The 26577-nt window shown below is 34.9% G+C and overlaps 2 protein-coding genes and 1 pseudogene across 2 annotated transcripts; 1 reads left to right on the top strand and 2 right to left on the bottom strand.

The window, feature by feature from the left end:
- Window positions 1-4974: 4974 nt before the first annotated feature.
- Window positions 4975-6030, bottom strand: LOC103440206 (uncharacterized). Its single transcript, XM_008378872.2, has one exon. The coding sequence runs from the start codon at window positions 6028-6030 to the stop codon at window positions 4975-4977; it is 1056 nt and encodes a 351-aa protein (XP_008377094.1).
- A 3790-nt stretch (window positions 6031-9820) lies between these two features.
- On the top strand, window positions 9821-17407 carry LOC103410443 (probable U3 small nucleolar RNA-associated protein 7; annotated as a pseudogene).
- A 653-nt stretch (window positions 17408-18060) lies between these two features.
- Window positions 18061-21798, bottom strand: LOC103410415 (uncharacterized). Its single transcript, XM_008349118.4, has 2 exons — window positions 20903-21798; window positions 18061-18976 (listed from the first exon to the last, which is right to left on the bottom strand). The coding sequence occupies exons 1-2, from the start codon at window positions 21497-21499 to the stop codon at window positions 18218-18220; spliced, it is 1356 nt and encodes a 451-aa protein (XP_008347340.1). The 5' UTR covers window positions 21500-21798; the 3' UTR covers window positions 18061-18217.
- Between the last annotated feature and the right edge of the window lie 4779 nt (window positions 21799-26577).

Raw genomic sequence — 26577 nt, 5'->3', positions numbered from 1 at the left:
TTTCATGGGTGTGGATCTGTGAAGGTAAATTTCCGAACCAAAAATTTCAAGAAAATCATAATTTCTGAATAATAGTAGTAATAATTATGATGCTTTTTAAAAGGGAATTGGATGTTTAATAGGAGGATGAGGATCAAGATGAGGAAGGGTTGGTGTAAGAATCTAAGATGCAGGATATCTATATCTTAGGATTTAGGGGAAAGGGAATCTTATCAATCAACTAATCCGAGTCTTTGAAATTTGATCAAATTGCTAAAAACAAGAGGTTCTTTAAAAATTATAATAACTTTAACCGTTAGATTAAATTTTAAAGGTTCAGATTTGTTGATTGACAAGATTTAATGGAAGTGATCTAGAAATTATCCCTTTCCGGATATAGGAAAGTCTTAACATTTTTTTAGGCAGATTGTCTGCCCTTCCCATCCCCTTTTATTTGTGCGATCACGGTTAAGTCACATCAACATTTTATATTCTTATTATTTTTTGTCTCATTATCTCTATAAAAAATTTAATATAAAATATTAACATGGTTTAATCGTGACCGCACAAAATATAAATGAATGAAAATGGCACCCAAACAGGACGGCAGATCTGCCTCCAACATTTTTTTCTCTCTTTTTTACTGTCATCATGTCATATTTGACAACTGATAGATAGAATATAGGTTGGTGAAGTGCAGGTGGTTGGTTTTCTCACTTGGTCGCTGGTGCTTTTGACAATGAGTCATCATTTGGCCAGCGCCCGCTGAAGGCCGGTCCCAAACTTTCAATCCAACTTTTTAATTTACAGTGACTTGTTAATTTAATTTTTAAATGATCGCCTGAATAAAAATTAAGTTTTTAAATTAATTTTTTTTTTTTAAATCAGTCATTGAATTATAAAAATATGTCAATTACATTTCTAATATTAGATTTGAAACTACTATATTTCATTTTCCGTCAATTTAGGTCACGTTACTTGCATGTAATACACATTGGAGGGTAGATTGATAATTTTTCATAAATAAATAGTGTATGGAGTTAACTTTGGAGGGTAAATTAAAGGTTAGATTCGCAATCTATATGAAATGTTAAGGGCTTATAAATGAGAAAATGACAGTATGACACTCTAAAGTGTGTCGTGATTTAAGTTGACGAAAAAATTGGATAAAATAACTTTGAATATAATATTAGGGATGAAATTAGCAATTTTTAATGAATTTATGAACTTATTTATTGAAAAAAATCATTTAGGGACCTAATTTTCACTGAGATGATAATTCAGGGACTAAATTAGCACTTCACCCTCTATTTTATTACGTAGGACTTGAATCAAAGGACCCTCTATTTTATTACGTAGGACTTGAATCAAAGGTGCGTTTAAGAATTGAGATTTTATATTTAGATTGAATAGGACTTCAGCCTGTTACGATTGAGAATTGAAATTGAAATTGAAACTAACGACCAGTTTTGCCATTCTTTTTGTTAATCTTCAAACACATTTTTTTTTCCCTTATATTCCTAAATGATCATACATTCACCAACCATCCATCACTACCTATCCGCGTATGAGGGAGTATTTTTGCTCATTACCATTTAATATGGTGTATGCTCACCATTCTATTTATCATCGTTAGATGAGTTTGAATTTCGAGATTTGTGTAATGGATATGAACAAATCTCAAAATTCAAACTCATTTAACGGTAATAAATAGGATGATAAACATACACCAAATTAAATGGTGGTGAACAAAAATGCATTATGCGTATGACAACCTACATTAATATTATAGCTAAATTCAAATTACATACCTATTACTTGAAGGGGGAGAATGAGGAGAACGGAGTAGACGATCAGGTTCAGAAGATTTATGAGGAGGAAGAGAGGGTGAGCATGAAGAGGGTGGCTAGGTGCAAGTTGTTTTTTCCAGATTTTATTAATTATTTTTTTAATATTTATTTATATTTGTCACTCCATGTGTCTTGTTTGGTGTGCAAAAGTTACGACAGGTCATCAGTTGAGTTGACATAAATTCTAACGGAAGTAGGAAAGCGACCTAAAAATCAAACTATATGGTATGAATGTGAGAAGCAAAAAGTAAGTGTAGTAAAATGTAATTTGTGTGAAACTTGAGGTAGTAAAATAGAATTACCCAAACTAAAAATATGATATTTTAGTTTACAGTTGTTTGAGATTAGGTATTTAAATTAAAAGTTCCCTAGTATTATTAGGAATAATTAAGGACCACTAATATCTCTACTATAAATCCTCGTTGTATTTGAGAACAAAAACATGCTAAGCCTAAAGTTAAATCAGCTACGTCTGTGATAGTATTTGGAGAATACCTATAATGTCATACATATATACATACAACGCACGCATGTATAATTTTTTTCGAAAGATAAGTATAATTAAACTCGAATCACAACGTTTATGTCGGAAGTTATTGAACAACCACTCTAGTTCAAAAGAATCTCATGTATGAAAGCTACCTATGCTAGAGACAAACAAAGCCACTAGATGCGCTGCCCTATTACAACTTTGAGGAGCAAATATAAACTCTACTACTGACCTCAATTGCATTTGCACTCACTTAATGTTAAAGAGAAGACCTTTTTTTTTTTTTTTTTACTATCGTTGAAGAGAAGACTTTTGACAATGACATTTGGTTTTGTTGTTCAATTGATCATATCCACAAGCCCCTTAGAGTCCGTTTCCACTTGAATCACATAAAACCCTCTATCCAAGAAAACAAGGCTGCTCGTAAACCCTCTTCTTCTAATTATACAACGCATGTATAATTACAATAACAAAAACAAGTTAGTCCGGTCCCGACATTAATTATAACATTATTAAGATAATAACACCGTGCCAGGTTGGCTCCCATGCAACCATGCTAGCTAGGTTGGTTGCCTTTCTCCACGCATGTATACAACGCATGTTGGTTGCCTTTTATAGAAACTGAGAGGAAAATATCTTTCTGAAATATTACAATTTCATTACTTAACAAAAATAATTACATGAGTATGGTATTTATAGTCATAACATCAATAACAACCAATAACCTTTCTAACTAACTTGTACACATAGCACATTACAATTAGTTAATTAAAAACAGAATTTATGTCATGATTTGGCATCCTCATCTTTACACCCCTCAAGCTGAGCTTGGAAGAAGTTGGAGTTCCAAGAGATAGCTTGGATTGAAGAAGAAGAAACCGGTTCTTGGTCAAAGATTTAGTGTGAATATCAGCAATTTGGTCCTCAGTACACACATACTGAACTTAAAGCAGATTAGCAAGAACCAACTCTCGAATGTAATGATAATCTATCTCAACATGCTTTGTTCGAGCATGAAAGACAGGATTGGAGGCAAGAGAGATAGCAGATATGTTATCACACCAGATTGTAGGTTTGGAGGATAAGGGAAAACCAAAATCATGAAACACCTTGCAGATCCATGTAATTTCAGCGGCAGTATGGGCCAGAGATCGATATTCAGCTTCAGTGGAGGATATAGCCATTGTAGCCTGCTTTTTAGCACTCCAGCTGATTAAGTTTGTGCCAAGATATAAGCAAAAGCCGCTGGTGGAACGACAATCAAATAAACAACCAGCCCAATCGGCATCAGAAAATGCAGAAAGATGAAGAGAACTTTTCTGAAACCATAAACCATGATCAGAGGTGCCCTTGAGGAATCGAAGAATCCTTTTAGCAGCTTGCAGATGAAGTTCAGTGGGAGTATGCATGAATTGGCAAACTTGATTGACAGCAAAAGAGATATCAGGCCTAGTCCAAGTCAAATATTGTAAGGCACCAACCAGGGATCGATATTCAGTGGGATTGGAGAGAGGAATGCCACTGTGATCCAGTTTAGTAGTGCCAAGAGGAGTACAACATGGCTTGGCACCTTCCATTTTGGTTTTCTGAAGTAAATCCAGAAGATATTTGCTTTGATGAAGAAATAATCCTTTTGATGATCGTTGAACTTCCAACCCCAGAAAATAGTGAAGAGGACCTAAGTCCTTGACTGGAAACAGAGACCCAAGTTTCTGAATAAACTGCTTGCACACTGACGGATCAGGACCACTGATCAATATGTCATCCACATAAACCAATACTATAACTAGAACAGGATCTTTGATGACAAAGAGAGATGCATCATAACAAGATTAAGTGAAACCAAAGGACTTGAGAGCTTGAAAGGGTTTATCAAACCATGCCCGAGGAGCCTGTTTGAGGCCATATAGAGACTTTTTGAGTTTACACACATGATTTGGCAGATTAGAATCAGTAAAACCAGGAGGTTGTTGCATAAACTCAAAAACATAGCACATTACAATTAGTTAATTAAAAACAGAATGTATGTCATGATTTGGCATCCTCATCTTTACCTTTCTCATCATGCGTGCATGGAGGTTTTGTCAATATCGGTAATAAATTAATAATTAGTTAATGAAGCGAGTAATGATATTCATACTATGTTTTTATACCACATTTTTATACCACCGTAGCATCTGATGTGGACAGCCACATCATTTGAAAAATTTGCAAAACCCAAGGAAAGGAAGGAGAAAGACTCCTCGTATACTACAATCATCATTTAAGTAACTAGTTTTTCTTAAATATTAGTTTATTAAATAATGAACTAAATTTAAAAATTTGATTAATTCAAATGATATGGCTGTTCACATCAAATGTCACCTAGGGTGGTATGAAAATGTGGTACAAAAATATGGTATGAATAACATTACTCTAATGAAGCACATTTACTTGTTAATCATCGGCTGCAATATTAACCCCAACGCTTTATGCTATTGCACACAAGTCTTCTATTAATTTAATTCGACGACGGAGAAGAATTAATAAAATGATGGGAAAGAAAAACATCAACAAGAACATTCCTTAATTTGTATAGAAACTAAAAAGGAAAAATATATAATAGAATTTGAACACATATATTTAATTAAATGTACACAAGTAGTAAACAATAATTTAGAGTAGGGTGAGAGTGTTGAGCAGTGAAACCCTAGCGTTGATTAAACTCCTGAAAACTGTTTCGGAGCAAGTTTCAATCCCAGCCATGGACGCCTCCAATTCCTGCATCTTCTTTAATGTTGTTTTGACTTCTTCATCTCCTTTCTTTTTCAAGTTACGCAAGCTCCCAACTCCGATATTATTACTAACTCGTACTGGGTTTTCGTGACGATCAGTACATAATTGATTATCTAACGTTGCCTTGATGTTGAATATTCCCATCCACGTTGCCCGCATTGACGACGTGACAGTCGATTTGGATGATGATATTGTGGGCCCGCCGAATGATATGTCTGCCGCGACTCCAGTAAAAAGTGCAAGAGACACCGCGACCGTCACTTGAACGACCTCGCTCATAACACCCGCCAGCTCATGGTCAACGTTATAGTAACTAATATCGTCGCCAACGTACTCGAACGGCGTGGCCGCGGCCGGTGCTGGCCGTGCGATGGAACGAAGTGCGTTGACTAGCTTTATCATTTCCTTGGCCATTCTCTTTCTAGCTTTGACGTACAATGCTACCTGGGAGTCGTTTCTCTTCCTCAAAGCCACTTGAGCAGCGGAGTGATCCTGTTTGAGAGCCAAAACGGAGGTGCGGAATATTCCGTAGATGTCGGCAAAACGGAGGAATTGGTCGAGAAGGTTATCGACGGAGCAGCAGCCTTTGAGACGGCGGAGGGATTCTTGGGTTTGGGGAAGGCGGAGAGTGTCATCGAGGCAGTGGTGCAAGTCTTTGAGGCGGGTCAAGCCTTCGCATAGCCAATCGGAGAAGGGGGCTGAGGAGGAAGAGGAGGAGTTGGTGGTGGAATAGGAATATTTGAAGGATTGAAGGCTGGCTATGTGTTCTTTGAGGTGGGAAATGAAGGGGTGGGGTCCGGTTGGAAGACTGATGGATCTGGTGTGACGAGACAACGGCGGTCGGACTTTTGATGGACGGTGGTTACGGTTATTTGGAATATTGCTTGGGTTTATTTTGTTTGGGAAAGAGAGAGACCGCCGGAAAACGCCTACCATGATTTCTTTCCTCGAAGACCTGCGTATTAGTTGAGATATGAGTTGAGACTTGTGGAGATGGGGTTGATGGTTGCATTATATCTTGCATGGGATATTTATATACAAAGGAGAGGGAAATATTAGTTAAGAGGTAACCCTAGCTAGCGCCGGAGGTACACGAGGGGGATATTATTAGATAATCAGCGATAATCAAACATTAATCAAAGTAATTATAATGCATACTAATTGGATCAATAGTTGGATTAGATTAGATGAATGGAACGATCGGGCAGGCAGTTAACCCTAATACGAGAGATTTTTCAGTGTAACCGTCATACGAGGTGGTACACACGAGTTGGTACATCACGTGTCTCTATATAAAATTATAAATTGTGGGATATGTGTGTTAAAAGGTTAATAACTTAAAAATTAAAATTTTCCACCATTTACATAAAAACACGTGATATACCATTCGTATTCCCGTCGTAACTAAAAAAATTTCCCCTAATACAGGCTATACAGCTGAGCTGTCAGCAGTGTACTTATCCCTCAATCATGTGGGAATGGGGGACACACCACGTGGTTTCGACACACTGGCCACCCTTGACTGTTCCATCAATTTCTGATAGCCAATGTTTTTTAGTTTTTTTTACTGTCAATTAAATTACATCCGCATACATATCTTCAATGGGTGATACAAAAACAAAATCCTTCAAATGTAAATTTTATATTTCTTATTAATTAGCCGGAAAAGCTCTTCAATATATTGATATAAAATATCCATATGTGGAATCCACATGTGGTGGCTGTTTTAGTGGTTACTCAAGTTTGTTTGTTTAAACTTTTCACTCCAGATCGATTTTTTTGTCACTAAAATAATATACCCAATTAGCACATCTATATCTGTTTGTAATGTTTTAATAAAATATTACTCTATTCCTTCTTGTAAATAATAATAATAATAATAATAATAATAATAATAATAAATAAATAAATAAATAAAATATATATATATATATATATATATATATATATAAAGGTGTGTCCTATGAGATATAGACAAAAATAAATGAGATAAAAAAAATTTGTATTTTCTCCATTAGAGTGGAATCAACATCAAAATGCAAAATAAGTCCAAATGTGATTTTTACATTTCAAATTTGCGTAACTCTAGAATATGTTAATTTTGTGTAGAGATGGCATTATATTTGGAGCATCTCCCCTGGTTTTAGAATTCCAGAAACGCTGTAAAACCTTCATGCATATGCTTGGGAATCCAGACACGACAATCTTTGACAGAAGGGGGCTGAAGAAATTGTCGTTTCAAGACGTAGCCAGCTCAAATAATTATTCATGGGCATTGATTTTTTAAATTTGATACAACATTAATTCGAAAATAAGTAAGAGATTCCGTGTCCCGTGGTCCATGCATGCATAAAACTCTCCCATTCCAGGCCACTAGGACATTAGTTATTAAGTTAGCATGATACACCGGCAAAGGTTGTGGGTTCTATTTTGCAGCCCGTTTTATATACGTCCTATATATGCAGTGGCATTGAGTCATCCCACGATCGAATTAGAGCTAGCTTGCGATATGTTGAAAGGTACATTCTCTACTTATTATAACAACTAAGAATATCTGTCACGTTTTTAATTGTCATTTCTTAATTAATTAAATAAATTTGAAGAACTTGCTGATGAGTCCAGAACTGCACAACTTGTCATAACTAACTGGACGGAATTATTATTGATTTTAGGGAAAATTAGGTTAACATCCTTCTTTTTGTTACTCCATTGATTAAAATCCTATTCATTATTAATTTTTGATCAAGGTCCTTGGGTATTAATAACATCATTAATTATTTGAATAATAAAATATTTTTATTTTTAAATATATTCCTTTAATGTTAAAAATGTTACAATTAGTATATTTATATTTATGGCTAAATTTTTTCATCATATAATTTTATTTTTAGTTTGTACCTATTTTTAATTTGCAAATATTTTTTAATTTGTACCAATTTTCTTTTCATTTTTAATTTGTACCCATATATTAGTTCCTTTTTGTGCCCATATTTTTTAAAGTTTTATTTGTGTTTGTACCCATGTATATACTGTCACGTGACATTGTATATTTAATCAATAATAGAAAAATTACATATGGTATATTTATGTTTTATGCCTAAACTTTGTATCATATATTTATATTTTTAGTTTGTACCCACTTTTAATTTGTAACATTTTTTTTAAATTTGTAGTATTTTCTTTTTATTTTATTTTGTACCCATGTACTAATTTCTTTTAGCGACTATATTTTTAAAAATTCATTTGTATTCATAAATTTTAATCTTTTATTTGTACCCTAATTTATTTCTAATGTACCCATTCTTCTTTATTAATGTACCACTTTGTTATATGTGAAATGTACCAATTTTTTTGTAAAATGTACCAATTTTTTTAACACTATGGATACATTCTTTTGCCATTTATTATTTCTTATTTTTACATATTTTTTATCCATTTATTCAATCAAAATGTTTGAATTTTTTTATTGTAACCGTTTCTAATAGTATTATAATGAGGGATTTTAAATTTATAGGATTATAAATCTCATAAAAATATCAAATAATTAATGTCAAAACTATAAAAATATAAATATTAATAGTAATATAATGAGGTGTACAAAGTCAAGGGACCTTGATCAAACTTTGAATAATATTAAGGTTTTAATCAAAAAATGTTAAGGATTAGGGACCGCATCCAAAATATCCCTTGATTTTATATGTTTTTGGGAGACTATAATTAAGGAGAGAGGATGGTTGACGGTGCTCAAGCGCGTCAAAATTAACTGATAATCAATAATCACAAGTAGTAGTATGTTGGAATTATATATATGTATAATATATATATATATATATGTATAATATATATGTCATAACTAACTGGAAGGTTGTTTGAGAATTGAGTTAGTTGATCAGAATATGGTGTATAATTATATATATGTATAAAATATACAATATGCAGGACTACCAATATATAATAATTAGTGACCAAGTTTTCAAGGTACATGAACATGATTGGGGGAATAAAAGACAAGCAAAAACAAATAATCAAGTGGCACAAATTAGTTAAGAAGAATGATGCATAGACCATTACCAATTTACCACCAATATTATCATTCTTCAGTCTTATAATTAATAATTAGTGAGGGTCCAACTTTTCAAGGTGATTATTTGGGGGAACAAAACATGAGCAAAAACAAATAATCAAATGCCAGAAAAGATGAACAAAACCAAATATCAAGTGGCACAAATAATGAACACATATAAAATGCATGCGTGATTGCCCAAGACTACATGTCCAAGTAACGGGTTAAGAAGTTGAAATCAACTTTTATGGCATGGCTACACCGGCATAGTGGTGTTCCGTGCGGGTAATACAAAGACAAGTAAAAAGAATTAGCACATATTCTCTTATTCTTGACACAAAATGTTGTCGTACCACTTATAACTGTGTCATACAAGTTATTTTCAGAAGCTTGGTCTTATAAGGAGCTTTGGACTGCAACTAGCCTAAACTAATTGAGTGCGTTAGAAAACATTTTTTTTTCTTTTCGCAACTTGGGGCTAAATCTATTTATTGTTAAGTTAAAAATGTCATATACGCTACTGGGAGCATTTTTGCTCACCACCATTAACTATAGTTTGCAAATTTTGTCTTCAAATTTAATCTCTCTAGCATTATCTTTAAAAAAACATGTAAAAAAAGAGAGAGAGAGAGAGAGAGAGAGAGACAAGTAGCAAACTAAGAAATGGATGGTGAGCATCCACCAAAGTTAATGGTGTTGAGCAAAAAATTTCCCTATATTTTAGCCTAGCCTAAACAATACTATTTGGCCCTACGATTTGTCCTCCGTGGGTTTGCGTAGCTGATTTTAGTACATGTAATTAAACAGACATGCTTTGCCATCAAATTGTCAGTGGCTTCTGCCAAGTGAGGGAGGTTGCTTGGAGGCAGAAGGCAATGAGAAGACATGGAGGTTCAAACAAGAATCAATTACTCATGAAGTAGCTATCTCAAGCTCAAAATGTCAATTTGATATGGTCTTACCCGGTTGAAACCTAACCTTTACTTGGGTTAAATTCTACTTCTACTAGATTGACAGTTCTGGTTTCTCTCATTTTCCTTGAAGGGGTGTGATATCCACACACCCCTTTTTATTTCTCTCACACCTTTTTTATTTTCGGCCGTCGGATCGAATGAATTGAAGAAGATCAACGGATATAAATTATCAAAAGGTGTGTGAAAAGTAAAATGGGGTATATGGATAGCACACCCCTTCCTTGAATTTTTATTCTGTGTCTGTAGATTTTGGTCCATACACATTGGATTTCACCTCAAGTAGTCGGTATATAGTGATTGGTGGGCGCAAGGGTCATCTGGCTATTGTAGACTTGATGAATACGAGGCTGGTTAAAAAATTTCAGGTATGTACTGTATGTTCACATGTCCGAGTCTTCGTATGCGAAGTTTGAATAAGTTTGAATATATAAGTAGGAAAAAAAATAAATATATATATATATATAATATGTCTGTTTATATATATCAAAGTTATTTTCGGAGAGAAGTGAAAGGAATCATGCAAACTTTTAATTGTTTAACTATTGAATTGTTGGCTCCACCTCGTGCAAACTTTAGTTTATGCATACAATTTTTGAGTCATGTGAATGTAGATTGTCCAAATGTTAAAGCAGTTCTTTTTTAAATTGAATTCAATGTTGTCAGGTGATATTTGTACAATTTTCTCTTTTTCTAAATGAGGTGCTAGAACGGTGGGTGCTTGCGTTATTTGTACCTGAGGGTTTGGCCGTAACACGGGGCTGATTAACTAACTATTGATTTTCAGGTTGGGGAAACAGTGCGTGATGTTGTGTTCTTGGACACTCATCTCATGAGTTCTTTGCTGCAGCCCAGGAAAAGTATGAGACTGTTTGCCATTTAAGTTATTTTTATCTGTTTTGGAAATCTGAAAGTTCTAGGATGGTACTAGTTTAACCTAGAGGGGGGTGAATAGGTTCCAATTTAAAAATCTAATTCAAATTTCCATTTAATTTTCAGTTCTCGAATTAAATCCACATTCACATCACATATTAAACTATCATACTCATATGCAAATAAAACAATAGATAAAATGTGCACACATGATGTAGGATTTAACAAGGCAAACCCCACCACTTAGAAAATCATTGTGCTCCCAAATCAGGACAAACACTAAGATAAATGAATACAGAAAGACTTACAAAACTCATCAACTAGACACGCATATTAGTAGGTAATTTTGTCTTCGCACTTTGCTACTCGATCTCTCTTCAACCTTTAAGTGGAAGTGGCACGATACTAACGCTGCCGTCAATCACCTTCTCCTCGAACTTTGCAGGATATTAACGTGACCATGCAGAATGAATGAAAAGAAATGATTTTGAAAATCAATCAATTATGAAAATCACAAGGGACGTTTTCAAAATTGATTTCTAATTAAAGCACAAACAAAACAACATGAAAAGTATTATTTTCTCTTAAAAATACATGCTGTCAAAAATCCAACGCAGTAGAATCAAAATCATTTTCTTCTGTGAAAAACGAAACCAACGAATTCAATGCATGGATCTCGTTCACCAAAAAAAAAAAAATAATTCAATGCATGCTAACACAAATTGCAAGGCCTTATTCTGACGAAAAACAGTGGCTGCAGTTCTTTTCGAAAATAGCAGAAACATTTCTTTTGTTTTTCACGAAAAAACACTGCAACCTTTTCTTGACTTTATCAAAAAACATGAAAGCAGCCAACCCCTTTATGATTTCTTAAAACGAAAAATGGCATCCGCAAGGTAATCAATCTACGTAAAAAAAAAAATTTAGTTGTGACGGGAACTAAAATGGTACATCACGTGTTTTAATAGGAGTTGTGAGAAATTTTATTTTATAAGTTATTAACTTTTTAGCACACTTATCCCATCATTTATATAATGACACGTGATGTATCATCCCGTGTACCGGTCATATTGAAAAATCTCTCTTATATAAGGCATTAGCTGATGTAGGCTATTGACTCAGGAAAAACTGTTCTGATATATGCAGTAGCCTGAACCTCAACTCATGCATACGCGGCGCCACTTTAAAACCTAACCTGATGAACCTATAAATATGTCTGTTAGATTAAAGATATCAATCAGGTGGCCAAAGAAACGGAAAGATCAGACTAGTCAACCTAATTGATTAAAACAACTAATCAAATAGGGTTTGAAGTGATCACTAAGTGAAGAGATAAAAACTATGGACACTTTGGATGCGGTCCCTAGCTATCAATATTTTTTTATTGAAACATTGTTAGTTTTTAGTTTTTTATTGAGGTCCCTGACATTAATGTAATAATGTAAGTTACTATATTTTTTAATTAAAAATTAAAAATTAAAAATTGTAATTGTTTATATTAATGAGATTTTAAATAAAACCCATAATTTATGGGATTAAAAATAATAAAATATAAATTATTCTCTCTATTATATTGTGTGTGTGTGTGTGTATACATATATGAATGGGTACATTAACTAAAATTAACAAAAAAAATTATTGTACCAAAACATGGATACATTCTCAAATCAACGAAAAAGAATGTACCCATATAAGTTTAAACATGGATTAAAAAATTTGAATGGATTTTATATTAAAAAAGGGTACATTTTACATATAACAAATTGATATATTTGAGAATGGGTACATTTAAGATTAAAAAAATTGAAAAATTATATGAATGGGTACATTTAAGATTAAAAAATTGAGAATCTTTTTATATATAAAAAAAAACTAATAGGTACAACTTAATTTAATTTAATTTTTTATTATTTTGGAAATGTTTGAATTGAAAATTAATTAGAAGTTTAATAGAGGTGTGATTATTAAACCCTAAATTAATTACTAATTTTTATATTAAAAAATTATATAATAAACATGTAAATTCATTATCACATTAATGCTATGGACTTGAATCAAAATTTGAGAACTAACAAGGTGTTAGTCAATGAATAGTAAAAACTAGGGACCGGATACTAATTTTTCCTAAAAACTAAAACCATTTGAATTTATCCTCATTTTAAATGCATAGTATCTGACTCCAAATAAATCTTATATTAATATGTGGACCTTTAATTAAGCTAAACAAACTCGTAGCAAATTAATTAACATGTAAAGCCCATATCTCAATTGTTAAACTTAAAAGCTAAATAGCCCATTGAACATAAACTTATATCATGTGAATGCATATGCATGCCAAACTTACTTGAGTGGATGTCTCTGAAACGATTGTCAATTTAGTGATTGAGAGCACGAGAGACAAATTTAAACTAAAATAATTACAACGGAAAACATGTACTACTACTACTATTATCTAATAACTGATCAGTTCATAAAAAGGTGGGATATGGTTTTTTAAATGCTAGGTTGGTGATGGTCTAGGACAACAGCAATAGTATACTTTAAGATTGGTGCATTCCTTCTTTCCTCAATCAATAAATCTTTGATTCCCTGCTATTTATATAGAGATGCTTACTCTGGATATCATCTTTTCGACAGACCAGATATGGGAGACTAGAAACACATGTTTCTAGCACAGCTCCATCAGAATTTCTAAAAAGTTATATGTATTTCTTGTCCATGTAGGAACATGGTGCAGTTTCTAGGCTTCAGTTTTTGGACAAGCACTACCTGTTGGCATCAATAAACAATCTTGGGCAGCTTCATTATCAGGATATGACAAACGGTGTGATGGCAGGTAGTTACAGGACTGGGTTACGCTGCACTAATATGATGCAGGCGAACCCCTACAATGGGTTTGTTACTTTGGGTCATTCTCTTGGTACAGTATCCACAACATCTGTTCCTCTTCTGAAGCTGCCGTGTCACAGGGGCCTCACCTCGGCAATGGCATTCCACCCTAATAATGGCCACAGCTGGGAAAGAGAATAAAATTAAGCTCTGGGACTTGAGGAAACTTCAGGATGAGCCGCTCCAAACTTTACCTGGCCATACAGACACTTTGGCCTTCAGTCAGAAGGGTCTTCTTGCTTATGCAGATGGTTCACGTGCAGTAGTCCTGAAAGATTTGTCGCGGACTCAGAGCTTTGAGGAAAAGACATATGACTCATAAAATGGTTAAAGGTTACCCAATAGGAAAGGTGTTGTTTCGACCTTATGAAGATGTTCTAGGCATAGGGCACTCCATGGGGTGGTCGAGTCCAACTTTGATTCGTGGGTGGCAAATCCATTTGAAAACCGTAAACAGAGAAGCGAGAGGCGAGTGCTGTCTCTATTGGTTAAGCTCCCGGCTGACACAATTATATTGGACCCCACAGCCATTGGCACAGTGATGCCTGAGAGGAAGAAACGGATACCAATAAAGCAAGAGAAAGAGTCTAACATTGAAGCTGCAGTTGAAGCTGCCAAGGGAAGTGTCTCGAAGAAGAAAACGAAGGGGAGGAATAAGCTGGGCAAGAGGGCGACGAAGAAGAAGGAGATGATTGCAAATGCCAAGAAGGCCTTTCTTGGAGCAACAAATGAAAGAGGAAGAACAAGTGGCAAGAAAGAAGCTGAAAACAACTGAACAAGTGGAGTTATCAACAACTTTGCAACGGTTTGCTCGCAAGCAAGCAACTACATAAACCCAAGAAGAGAAATCCTAATATTCAAAAAATCTAATGACGAGGTAGGTAGGTAGGTCAAGGTCCTAATGCTCTCAGTTTTGGACTGGATGAAAAGCAAGTTTCAATCTTTAAGTCTTTGATTATTGTTCTCGTTGTAAAGTCAGAAAGGAGGTTATACAGAACAGGTCCATCGCCTTTATGGCATCCCTGGCTTCTTATACAAGGCATATTGGGAGTCTTGAAAGGCCACGGTTGAAGAGAACCTGTTCGTCCTCGTAAATTCCCAACACTCCGTATTCATCAGTGTTTTAAAAAACTCGTCTCAGGGCAAACCTAGTCAGCCTTGGATGCGGTTGGCAACATTTTCGCATTTGTTTTGTGAGTGTCGACCAAATACTGACCTAGGCTTCGCCAATCGCGCCTGAGGTGTCGACTAGGTGTTCCTTTTTCTTTTTTAAGTTGCTGAAATTTATAAATTTTGAGTTGTAGACCATGAAAACCATCAAAGGAGATGAAGACGACGACTATGTTTTTAATCTGAGGTCGTTTTTTTTTATAATTTTTTTTCTTTTTAAAGCTTAAATTGACCCTACTTTGCTGATATTTATTATCCAACTATTTTCACCTTTTTATTTTTAATATTTTTTTAGTGACATTTATTACCCCACTATATTTTTTTCTTTTCACTTATTTTTTCAATATTGAATAATTCTAGGTCGATTAAATTTGCAAACTAGATAATGTGTCACTAATAGAAGATAAGCACGTTAATCAACACTTAATAATTCAATCATCAACTTATATATCATTTAGTTTACAAAATTTAGTAGCATTACCCTTTAATATTGTGCTTTCTCATATACTATATATATTAAATAATAATTTTTATTAGTTATGATTTTACTAATATTCTCATGCTTGGCCAGTAGAAAAAAAAAAATATATATATATATATATATATAGATATACATATACATAGATACATATATATATATATGTATATATATCAAGGGGCAAATATTTGTATAAACCTTTAGATTACAAAACATCCAAAGGTTTTTATTCATTCATTAAATTCATGGATGCTTACGTAGACATTAACTTATATTAAAGATAAAAATAAAATTGAAAAAGCATAAAAGATGAAAGTAATAAAAAGTAAAATAAAAAATGAAGAAACCTTAGTTGTAAGCGTGCAAAATAGAAAGGAGGTAGAACTCTATTGATTGGAAGTATTGTAACCTCCATCTCCCTCTTTGCCAATGAGGTATGCAACTTTCTTGGGATTGATATGAAATTTTGATGCCTTCTACAATGATTTTTTTTTAACAAACGATATTATCTACGCTAAGGGGGGAGAGGATGAGCTTAGCCTCACAATGGGCTAACAATAATGTGGTTCAAACTCACATTTTGCGAGAATCGAACCTAAGACCTCCCACTTACAAGTGAAGAAGAAGACCACAAGACCATAAATCCTATATTATTGTAAGCAAAACAAAACCCTAAACCCGATATTGTTGTTCATTAGGTAAGCAAAACAAAACTGTAAACCTATATTATTGTTCATAAATGTAGGGTGATTAAATTAAGTTTTGCAAAATCTTTTTAGTTTTGTCAATTTAGGTCTTTGATGAGTTTTCAACTTTTTTTTTAGTTTTTCGAATCAAACAAACGACTATCTCTTTTGATTTCATTTGTGTGCGCTTTCAATTTTTTTCATTGTAGTAGTTTCATTTATGCTGGGATTAATCCTATGCCTGGTATCACGGTTTTTTGTTAAATCATGTTTTTTTTTTGGTCATTTACGAAGGTTCATTTTTTATAAAATGAAAGAAGAGATTTTGGGTTGGTTTGGTATTGTTGTGATTTGAAAAAAAAACTGATTCTGCTGTGTTGTGAGAATAAGCATATGTGAAATAAAGCAGCAGAATGTTTGGTAAACTTTTTTGTAAAAGTGCTTTTGGAAAAAAAAAAACAGTATGATAGTGTTTGGTAAACTTTTATGTAAAACAGCTGTGACTGTGTGAAATGACCAAAAATGTATAATACTAAAGCAAGCCACGACGTCGTTCGCTGGCAACCTCTTCATCTTCGTCTTCCTCTCCCTCCTCATCTTCTCCTTCCGCACAGCCGTCGAAAATGAGACCCACCTTCTCACCTTCTTCATCGATCGCAACCCTTCTCTCAAATCCCTCATCTCCTGCCTCGACCTCGATGGCGCCGGCAATACCAACCATCACTCTCCCAGATCTCCAGCCGAGTCCCTTTCTCCGATCTTTCTCCCCTACCTACACTGCCCATTTCTTCACCTCACCCGTGTTGGAACCTTAGACGACGATTTCTTCTCTGGCGACAACGACGACGCTCACTCCCTCTTCGGCTTCGGTCCCAATCGGATCACCCCAATCCTCATTTTCTCCTCCTCCTCTCACTCCACCTCCAAATTAGGGTTTAATGGAACATACGAGACTAGGGTTTTTGAAATTGTGTGCTCTAGCCTCACGTTCAAGGCTGAGAAATTCACCATTTCTGATGACAAAGCTAGAGGTAGAGATAGCGACGGAGAAAACAATGAAGGCGAGGAGAAAGGCGGCGATGAAGAAATGGACGATCGAGCCGTCGATTTGCAATTCTTGATCAACGGATTGAAGCTGGGTCGCCGGGACGTGGTGATGTTGTTCTTCCTCTTGAAAGTGTGAGGAATCAGGAGAAACTTTGAAAATAAGCCACTTTTTGCAGCTTCCACTTTTTAGCTTTTATTCATCTGAAACTTTGAAAAAAACTGGTTTGGAGTGTTTACCAAACACCAAAAACTCTCCCAGCTTTTTTTAAAATCACCTCAATCCCTAACCATACCTTCATCCAAAGCATTGCAGACCTCATCAACAAAGAGGAAGATGGAGGTTACAATTATTTTCACGTATCTGTTTTCTTTTTATTTTTTTATTTTTTAATATGGGTTCAAAGTTTGATTATTTTTTTTTCAATTTTATCCTACTAGATATTTATTTTTAATTTAGATTACTATTTTCTTTATTAATTATAATCCACATTATCATCCAAGTCATTTAACCGATTAAAACTCTCCACATCACTTTTAATCTAGACTGTTGAATGTTATAAAATCTAAAGGCTACAAAGAAATGTAAAAGTGTTTGTAAAAATATTTGTCCTCTAATCGTATCTCATATATAAATAAGCACCTACTTAAGTAGATGTTTGAATATTGATTAATTTGATTGCTTGATTGAACTTGGTCATGTGAGTTAAATGACCTCTGAAAAGACTATTCCATCCATTCTTTGTTGTTATAGACCAAAAGTAGTATAGTTTGAGCTGTAAAGCCTGCGTGTTCTGTTAAAGAATCACTCTATATGATCAAATCAAGAGAATGTTTATTGTTAAAAAATGAAAAGAAAAAAAAATCAAGAGAATGTACGGATCCAAAAACACTCTCTTCCACACTATATTTCTTTCTCCTATCATTGTCGTTCTGTATTTGTTAATGTTCAGTGGCTACAAATCTGTTCCGCCGGCGGTGCGTCCCAGTTGGCAGTTCGGTTCTTCAGTTGGTTGAAATCATGAATGCATTGCTCTGTCGTTATGCCTGCAACTCGCTTTCGCTCGGCAGCGAGTTTCTTCCCAGCAACTCGGTCAAATTTGCTCTCCCAATTCTTTTCCCAAGCTTCATGGGCATCACAGAGCTCAAGGGTGCCGTTGGCCCAGTGGGTCCAGCTCCACCCTTTGTAGAGGCTCAACATCACGTCTGCCACGCACGGGCCTCGGCACACAGGCTTGCAAGGCCTGCACTTGGCCCCGCTCAATGGCCCTGGGCTTGACAAGGACGCCACCGGCACTCCAAAGCGGTGTGGCGGGAACTCGTACTGGCGGTCTGTTACGATACAAAAGGGGAGTCGTTTAGTGACGTAAGGTACCCCTTGGGTGGTGAGTTGGGCCTTGAAGGCGGTTTCGGAGTTAAGTTGGTGGAATCCGGCTGCGTCGAGCTGGGGAAGGAGGGAGAGGCGGGAGAGGGCGACAGTGGAGGTGTTGAGGTCGCCAACTCCAAAGCGGTCGTTGAGTCCGCCATAGCTGGAGCCTGGTGGGACCAGGTAGCGTCCGGGCACGAAGTATTTGGGGTGGAGGGGGGCGTTCCAGTAGCCGTCAACTCGGGTTCGGACAATCCAGTCGTAGGTGAAGTTGTTCTGTTTTTGGTAAGCTTGGATCATAGTTAGGCAACCTTCCACCAGGTTGAAATATTGCAACAGACCCTGCACATGTATGACTCATAAAATAAATGTAATTTAATTACTTAGAAGTTAGAATTTCATGAATTAAAATTTCCACTTTCTATATTATGTATCAGCTATCAAACAAGAAAAAGAAAACAGAGCAACGGAAGAGACAAAATGACGTTTTATTTCTCTTTAAATGTTATGTTAATTCGATAGAGAAAATGACTTTTTAGACCCTTCCTTGCTGTTACAATTTATTTAAGGGAAGTTTAATAAAAAGTTATCGGTATTGTTTACTTCAACGAAAAATCATATTTTTACACTAAAAAGTTTATACTATTCACTTTATCCTTTATTTTGTCCTTACCGTTAAAACTCAAAGTTTTCAAATTCTTTTCATTATTTTTCCTTTTATTTAAAGGGCTTTACATCTAGATCCAAAACATAAATGATTTTTAAGAATGAGTTCAATTATCTAATTACATATTTTTATTCTTTCATACTCATTTTATATTTTTTTTAAATATTAAAAATCAATTAAATTCTAATAATGCATTTTCCAACTCCAAAAAATCTAATTACCATCTTATAACAAAAAAACTAATATGCTAACATAAATCTATCTACAAAACATTTTATCCGAACTCAAGTAACAAATATATGAATGTATATTATACTTAAAAGCGAGATATGAAATCTAACTAAAAAGTAGAAAAAAAATATAATATACCTACAAGCAAGACACATTAATATATCACAGGTTGATTATAAAAAAAAAATCTACCATATAGGTAAGAACAAAAAATAACAAAAAAAAAAATGATATAGGTTGATAATAAAAAAATAAAAATAAAATCTATAATAGGATTTAAAGCAGAAATAAGAACAAAAAATAAATAATAAAAAAGATAATTAGGATGAAATTTAATTTTAATAATAAATCTTTCATTAAAAAGAAAATTATTGAAAACAAAATAATTAAATTTAAAGAATTGAATTTATTTTAAAAAATTGGACTATTTCTAGTATTGTTTAAAAAAAATTAAACTTATATCAAGTTTCTTCTTTATTTAAATTATTATGATTATTCAACAGTTGGTTGTTCACCTGGCCTAAGTATAATAAATTTACATAAATTCTAGGAAAGTTTAACGAAAAATTTTCGGTACTGTTTATTTTAACGAAAAATCATATTTTTACACTAAAAAGTTAATTATAGTACTATTCATTTTACCCTTTATTTTGTGCTTATCGTTAAAACTACAAAATTTCAAGTTTTTTTTATTAGTTTTCTTAAATTCTATAGCATGTGACTGCATTCTTTGTATTTCCTCCTCCTAGTCCTAGGCGTAGCTCCAACTAGGAGGTTAGAGCACGCGATTGAAACGGCAACTAGAAGTAATTGTTGTAAACACGTTATATACCACGATTAGATCATCTTTAAACTTAGGCTAAAAACCAAATTTTCTCTCAAACACTCTCTAATCCATTATCTAATCCATGTTAAAATTTTAGGCTAAATGACAAATATTATTTCTGGACCAAATTCCCTAGCTTTCCCCAGACTAAATGCCAAACGTTTATCGAAATTTAAATTTTTTTAGATTAAAATATTCATAAAATTAATTTACAATAATTTACATATTTATTTAAAAAAAATTAATTTAAGAAAAATTTTAGAACAAAAGGACCGGAGAAGAAAAGATATTTCTAGGTTAAAATCCAAATTTTTCAAGCTAAAAAATTTAACTTTTAGCTCAAAGTTGGAGATGGTCTTAATCACGTTCCCTAATCTTCTTTCTTTATGGTCCAGCCAAAATCAATTAATTCCGTGTGACCATACTATAATATACCAAAACAGAAATATAGTTAATAGTTTATGTTATTTCTGTTTCGAGAAAATAATTATTAAAAAAAAAAAAAGGAAAAAAAAGGGGAAAGAATTGAGAAAGAAAGAGGAACCTGGATGCCATTGGGCGAGTTCTGGGCGGTTAGGACTCGGAGCTGGAACTCAGTCTCGGGCATTGGTTTGGGGTGGAAGATTTTGACGGCGGCGATCCTTGGCGCCGATTTGAGGAGCGAGAACTTGAAGGCGTTGGGGTCCACAGGACTGTGCAAGAAAAGATCGGAGTTGGAATATTTGTTGAGAATCTTGTCGAGGATGGACGGCCCCGTGAGCTCGAACCTCCGGGCCCCACCTACCAAGCAGACGGCGATTCTGGAGCGATCCAATTCATCCTCCTTCTTCTTGATCAACGACTGGGTCCGATCTTGATTTTGGTTTGGAGGCAAAGCAATTGGCGTTGAATTGAAGTTGTTGGACGGCACCTGGAACTGGAAGGCGCGGCCGCCGCGAAAGATGGATCGGATGGGAGCAAAAGGGATGTTGGTGGGAGAGAAAAAAGAAGAAGAAGAAGAGAAGGAGGAGAGTGAGAGGAAGAGTATGAGAGATAGGGGAGGGATGAGTAAGAGCAGCCGGCGCCAATCGAGATCGGAAAACCATCTGGAGAAATAGACGGTCATCCTGTTTTCAGGGAGGAGGGTTGTCCACTTCACCATGTCATCTGATTAGATAGATGTTGACGATGATGATGGTGCTGGATTGGATCCCGTTGCAATAAGTGGCTTGAGAAATTAGGGGGTGACTTTGCGTTTACTCCTCCCTCTACACCTCAACACTTTAATCACACCACTTTGATGTTATTCCCATATTTTTCGGTTTCCGCTTCCAACTTTGTTTTGCTTTTGGGTGTTGGATGGGATCGACTGTGGAGAAGGAAGGAAGATGGCAAAGCCTTTTGGTGTGAGGCGACGACAGAAGACTCTTTAGATAAGGTTTAGAGGAGGATCATGATATACTGACGTGATATTTTAGGGGCAGAGGAATTTTCCGTTTCGGGGGCCTACGGGCTCTTGTTGACTTACTTGATCCAGCTGTCTGGGTCTGGTTTTTAATTTTCTTGGGTTTGACTCGGTGTCTACTGTTTGGTTGGTAAACCAGCTACATCCTATTGTACCTTCTTGGGCTCTCGACTTGCCCATGCTCGTCTATCTTCGACCGTCCATAGGAAAAGGCCAGGGGCAAAGTATAAATAATGGTGGATAGGAAAAGGCCGAGGGCGAAGTACAAATAATGCTGGCTTCCATAAGAATGGGCCAAGGGCAAAGTACAAATAATAAATAATCTACGGTTTGTTTGGAAGTGTTTTTTAAATAATTAAAAGTGTTTTTGTTAAAAAATATTTTTAGAACTAATTCTTAGTAATATTGCAAGTGAATCCTATAAAGACATTTGAAGTGCGTCCTACAAAAGGCACATAACCGTTGGTTCTTGCTGTAAGTACTTCTAGGGGTTTTGGAACTCAATAATATTTTTACTAAAAACACTTTTAGTTATTTTAAAAGCACTTTCAAACAAGTCTGTAGTCTAATTTGTTAATTGCATAGACGTGCCAAGTGATAAGTGTGAAAGATAGATAGGGAAGCTTTGCATTCTTTTTTTATTATTTTTTGTCCCTCTCAACTCTTTTCTTTTTCAGTTCCCATAAATATATTTTCCCTTGCAAATATAATTAAGGGTAACAAACTGTTTACTACCTTCATATTTTGTGGTTTTCAACATTTAGTACATCAAGTTTTTTTCGTCCCATAGTCATACCTAAAGTGTTAATTTTGGGACAGTCTCATACATCCGTTAGTCAAACTGTTAATTCTCCCGTTAAGTGATGACGTGGGGCCCATGTGGACAATGACTGGGCCCCACATGTCATTACAAATATTAAAATAATTAATTAATTAAAAAAAAACCATCCCTTCTCCCCCGCCCCAACCCAGAAGAAGAAGGAGGGAAAAAAAATCTGCAACCCATAAGGAGGAAGAAGAAGAATAAGAGAAAAAAAAAAACGAATCTGCAACCCAGAAGAAGAAGAAGGGGAAAAAAAGAATCTGCAACCCAGAAGAAGAAGAAGAAGAAGGAGGAAGAAGAAGAAGGAAAAAAAAAGAATCTGTAACCCAGAAGGAGGAAGAAGAAGAAGAAAAAAAAAAAACCAAATCTGCAACCCAGAAGAAGAAGAATGAGGAGGAAGAATGAGGAAGAATAAGAAGAATAAGAAGAAGAAGAAGAAGAAGAAGGAAAAAAAACCGAATCTGCAACCCAGAAGAAGAAGAAGAAGGAGGAAGAAGAAGAAAAAGGAAAAGAAAAAAAACGGAATATGCAACCTAGAAGAAGAAGAAAGAGGAGGATGAAGAAGAAGAAGAAAGAAAAAAAAAATGGAATCTGCAACCTAGAAGAAGAGGAAGAAGGAGAAAGAAGAAGAAGAAGGGAAAAAAAAAAACCGAATCTGCAACCCAGAAGAAGAAGAAGAAGAAGAAAAAAAAAAACCGAATCTGCAACCCAGAAGAAGGAGGAAGAAGAAGAAGGAAGAAGAAGAAAAAAAAAACCGAATTTGCAACCCAGAAGAAGAAGAAGGAGAAGGAGGAAGAAGAAGAGGTGGGTGATGGGAAGACAAAGAGGTGGGTGACGGGAGGGTGGGCACGGGTGGGATTTGGGGAAGATGAATGTTTTTTTATTTTATTTATTTTATATATATATATATTAGCCAACCCCACTTAGTGGGAAAAGGCTTTGTTGTTATTGTTGTTATTATATATATATATAATTTTTATTTTATAAATAATTTATTTTTAATTTCCATGTGGATGACACGTGGTGTAAAGTCATTGTCTACATGGACGCCACGTCACAGTTAACAGGAGAATTAATAGTTTGACTAACGGATGTATGAGACTGTTCCAAAATTAACACTTTAGATATGACTCTGAGACATAAAAAACTTAGGGTGCGTTTGTTGCGCCGGACTGTCTCGGACTGGACTAGCTGCCGGGACTAAGCTGGACTGGCTTAGACTGGACTAAGCTGGACTAACTTAGTGAAGCGTTTGGTGTAATGTCAGACTAAGAAGCAGGATAAGAAAAACAGTACTGTTCACCAGATTTGTGTTTGCTTAGACTAGGACTACAAATTTTTGTCATTGTGTAATAGAGTAATGCTACAAATCTCATGATATGGGTTAATTGGAGCATATTTTTGCCATGTATATTATGAATCTTAAAAAAAATTGACAATTGTTTTGTTTCTATTACATGCTAATAGAATTGGGTTTAATTTGCAAATGTAGCTTGGTTTAAACTCTATCACCCAACAGAAGAAAAATAATAGTGCCCAATACATGCAACTTCAACAAATACAAGTACATAAGAAGATCTCCATAATTTAGAAAATCCTAGTTAACATTAGTTAACATTAGCCAAAATAGATCTCCATAATTTACAAAATGGCTAGTTAACATAAGCCAAAATACTAGTGCAAAGCTAAGTTATAAGCCATAACATAAGATTGTATGATTAATAAAATACATCCATGTTAACATTAATAAAATACATCCATGTTAACATTAGCCAAAATCCTCATCCGCTTGCGTTGTCGCTTAAAAGCCTTTGGACGAACACTTTCTTGAGTTCCGGTTTGATTGCCCTGAACACTCCCACATTTTTTTGTTTATCCAAAATAAGAGACAATGCATCAATTTGATCTATAGGAGAGAGACCCATTGTTTCAAGTTCATTAGCTATGTCAGTATGATCTGCAGTACCTTGAACTAAATCTTCAGTTACCATTTGCATCATCTTCCCACTTTCAACATAAAAATCTTTCAGTCCACTGATAATTGCCTCGGTTCCATCACTTGAACTTCCCACAGCTCTTTTCCTCTTTCTTTGGCTATTTTCAGATGGGGTGCTTTGTTGGCTTTGTTGGTTCATTGAAGAAACAAAATTTTCACCTCCAATATCACTTTCACCAACATGATCATGACTTTGTTCCTCCACCATTTGAGCCGGGGTTTCGGCTACATTACCCGTAGCCCGATCTTTTCCAAATATATATGCAAATTTATCAAACAGTGGAAAATGTTTGCTTCTCCAACCATCGGCTTCTTTATTTCTCTAAGATTATATCAACATAGCAAAACTAAAATTTAGCATGCGTAACAAATATAGCAGCAAGAATATAACTAATGTATAAATAAAATAGGATATGAACCTGCATATAAGTTTGCCATGCGTCATCACTGTTAACTTCAACGCACTTTTTGACATTATTCCATGCAAATCCACTTGTGTTTATCATGTCAACGACCATACTATATGTTTTTTTCCATTTCTTCAACTTGGACTCAATATGTGGATTTGCCTTTATATTTGAATGAGGACATAAAACATTGACAGCTTTTGCTATTTCAACCAAAGTACATTGTTTGAAAGCACCGGTGTCACACCGTTGCTTCCGAGCAACAAAATCCTCAAGAACTCCTAGTAATACTTCTTCCTCAAATGCTTCCCATTTACGCCTTCTTCCTTTTGGCTCTTGAGTAGCATTCAAAATATTTTCGTTATCCATACCTAAACAAAAAATATTTTAATGAAGGAAAATACCATACAAATAATCAATTTGCATAATATCCAATCAACTTGCATAATATCCAATTAATTTGCATACCATCCAATCATTGTGCTAATATCTAACAAATGCATGATAAAAAGGAATACTAAAATAAAATGTTATCATTAACACATATAGCTAGTTCGGTTGCTGGTTCCTAATTGCTCTCCACTCATTATACATTTCCTGAGCTATGTCATTCCTCATTGCAGTCCACTGGTCAGATGTTTGAACACTACCAACATATTCACCTTCTTCTGTATTTTGTCCATCTTCTATTATTGGCAAATTCTCCATTGGATCTACAGACATCTCTTGCCTAATAAGATTGTGTAGTAGGCAACAAGCGGTAATTATTCGACCTTGTGTCCTTATCGGATAGAAAGATGGACTCCTTAGTATCGACCACCTTCCTTTTAGCAAGCCAAAACAGCGTTCAATTACATTCCTTGCCTTAGAATGCTTCATGTTAAAATATTCTTCCTTATTAGAAGGTGTTCGTCCCTCCCATTCAGATAAATAATAAGGTATTCCTCTATAGGGTGCAAGGAATCCTTCACCATTTGTATAACCACCATCTACAAGGTAATAATAACCTCATGAAAAAAAACAGACCTTATTAGTGTTTTGTAGTTGACAAACAGAACTAGACCTAACTTACAAAGTTGAGACTAAGTAATAGTCTTACCCGCTGGTACCTTAAAACCATTAGGCCTAGTAATTGCATCATGTAGCACTCTAGAGTCTGATGCGGAACCCTCCCACCCCGGAAACACATATATGAACTGCATATCTCCTGAACACACACCTAACACATTAGTTGCGACTCGACCCTTTCTTGTTCGGTATCTTGGTTTGTCAATTTCAGGTACATGCACATCAATGTGTGTTCCATCCAATGCTCCCAAGCAATTCTTAAAAAAAAAAAAAAAGTTTTTGTTAATTTATACAAAGGGAATGAAGAGTTAAAGATTAGGGAAAATGAAAAAAAAATTCTCATCATACCTTAAAACATCGCCACCTAGGATCTGTAGAATCAATAGGCACAGGCTGAGGGACTTTTAGTAGGATACCTTGTAATCGCAAAATTCCTTGCAATACGCTATTGAAATACCTACTTATAGTCTCTCCCGACCTA

Source organism: Malus domestica, chromosome 08 (genome assembly GCF_042453785.1).
Source record: "Malus domestica chromosome 08, GDT2T_hap1".
NCBI lineage: Eukaryota > Viridiplantae > Streptophyta > Magnoliopsida > Rosales > Rosaceae > Malus > Malus domestica.
This window is presented reverse-complemented; position numbering and strand designations above follow the sequence as displayed.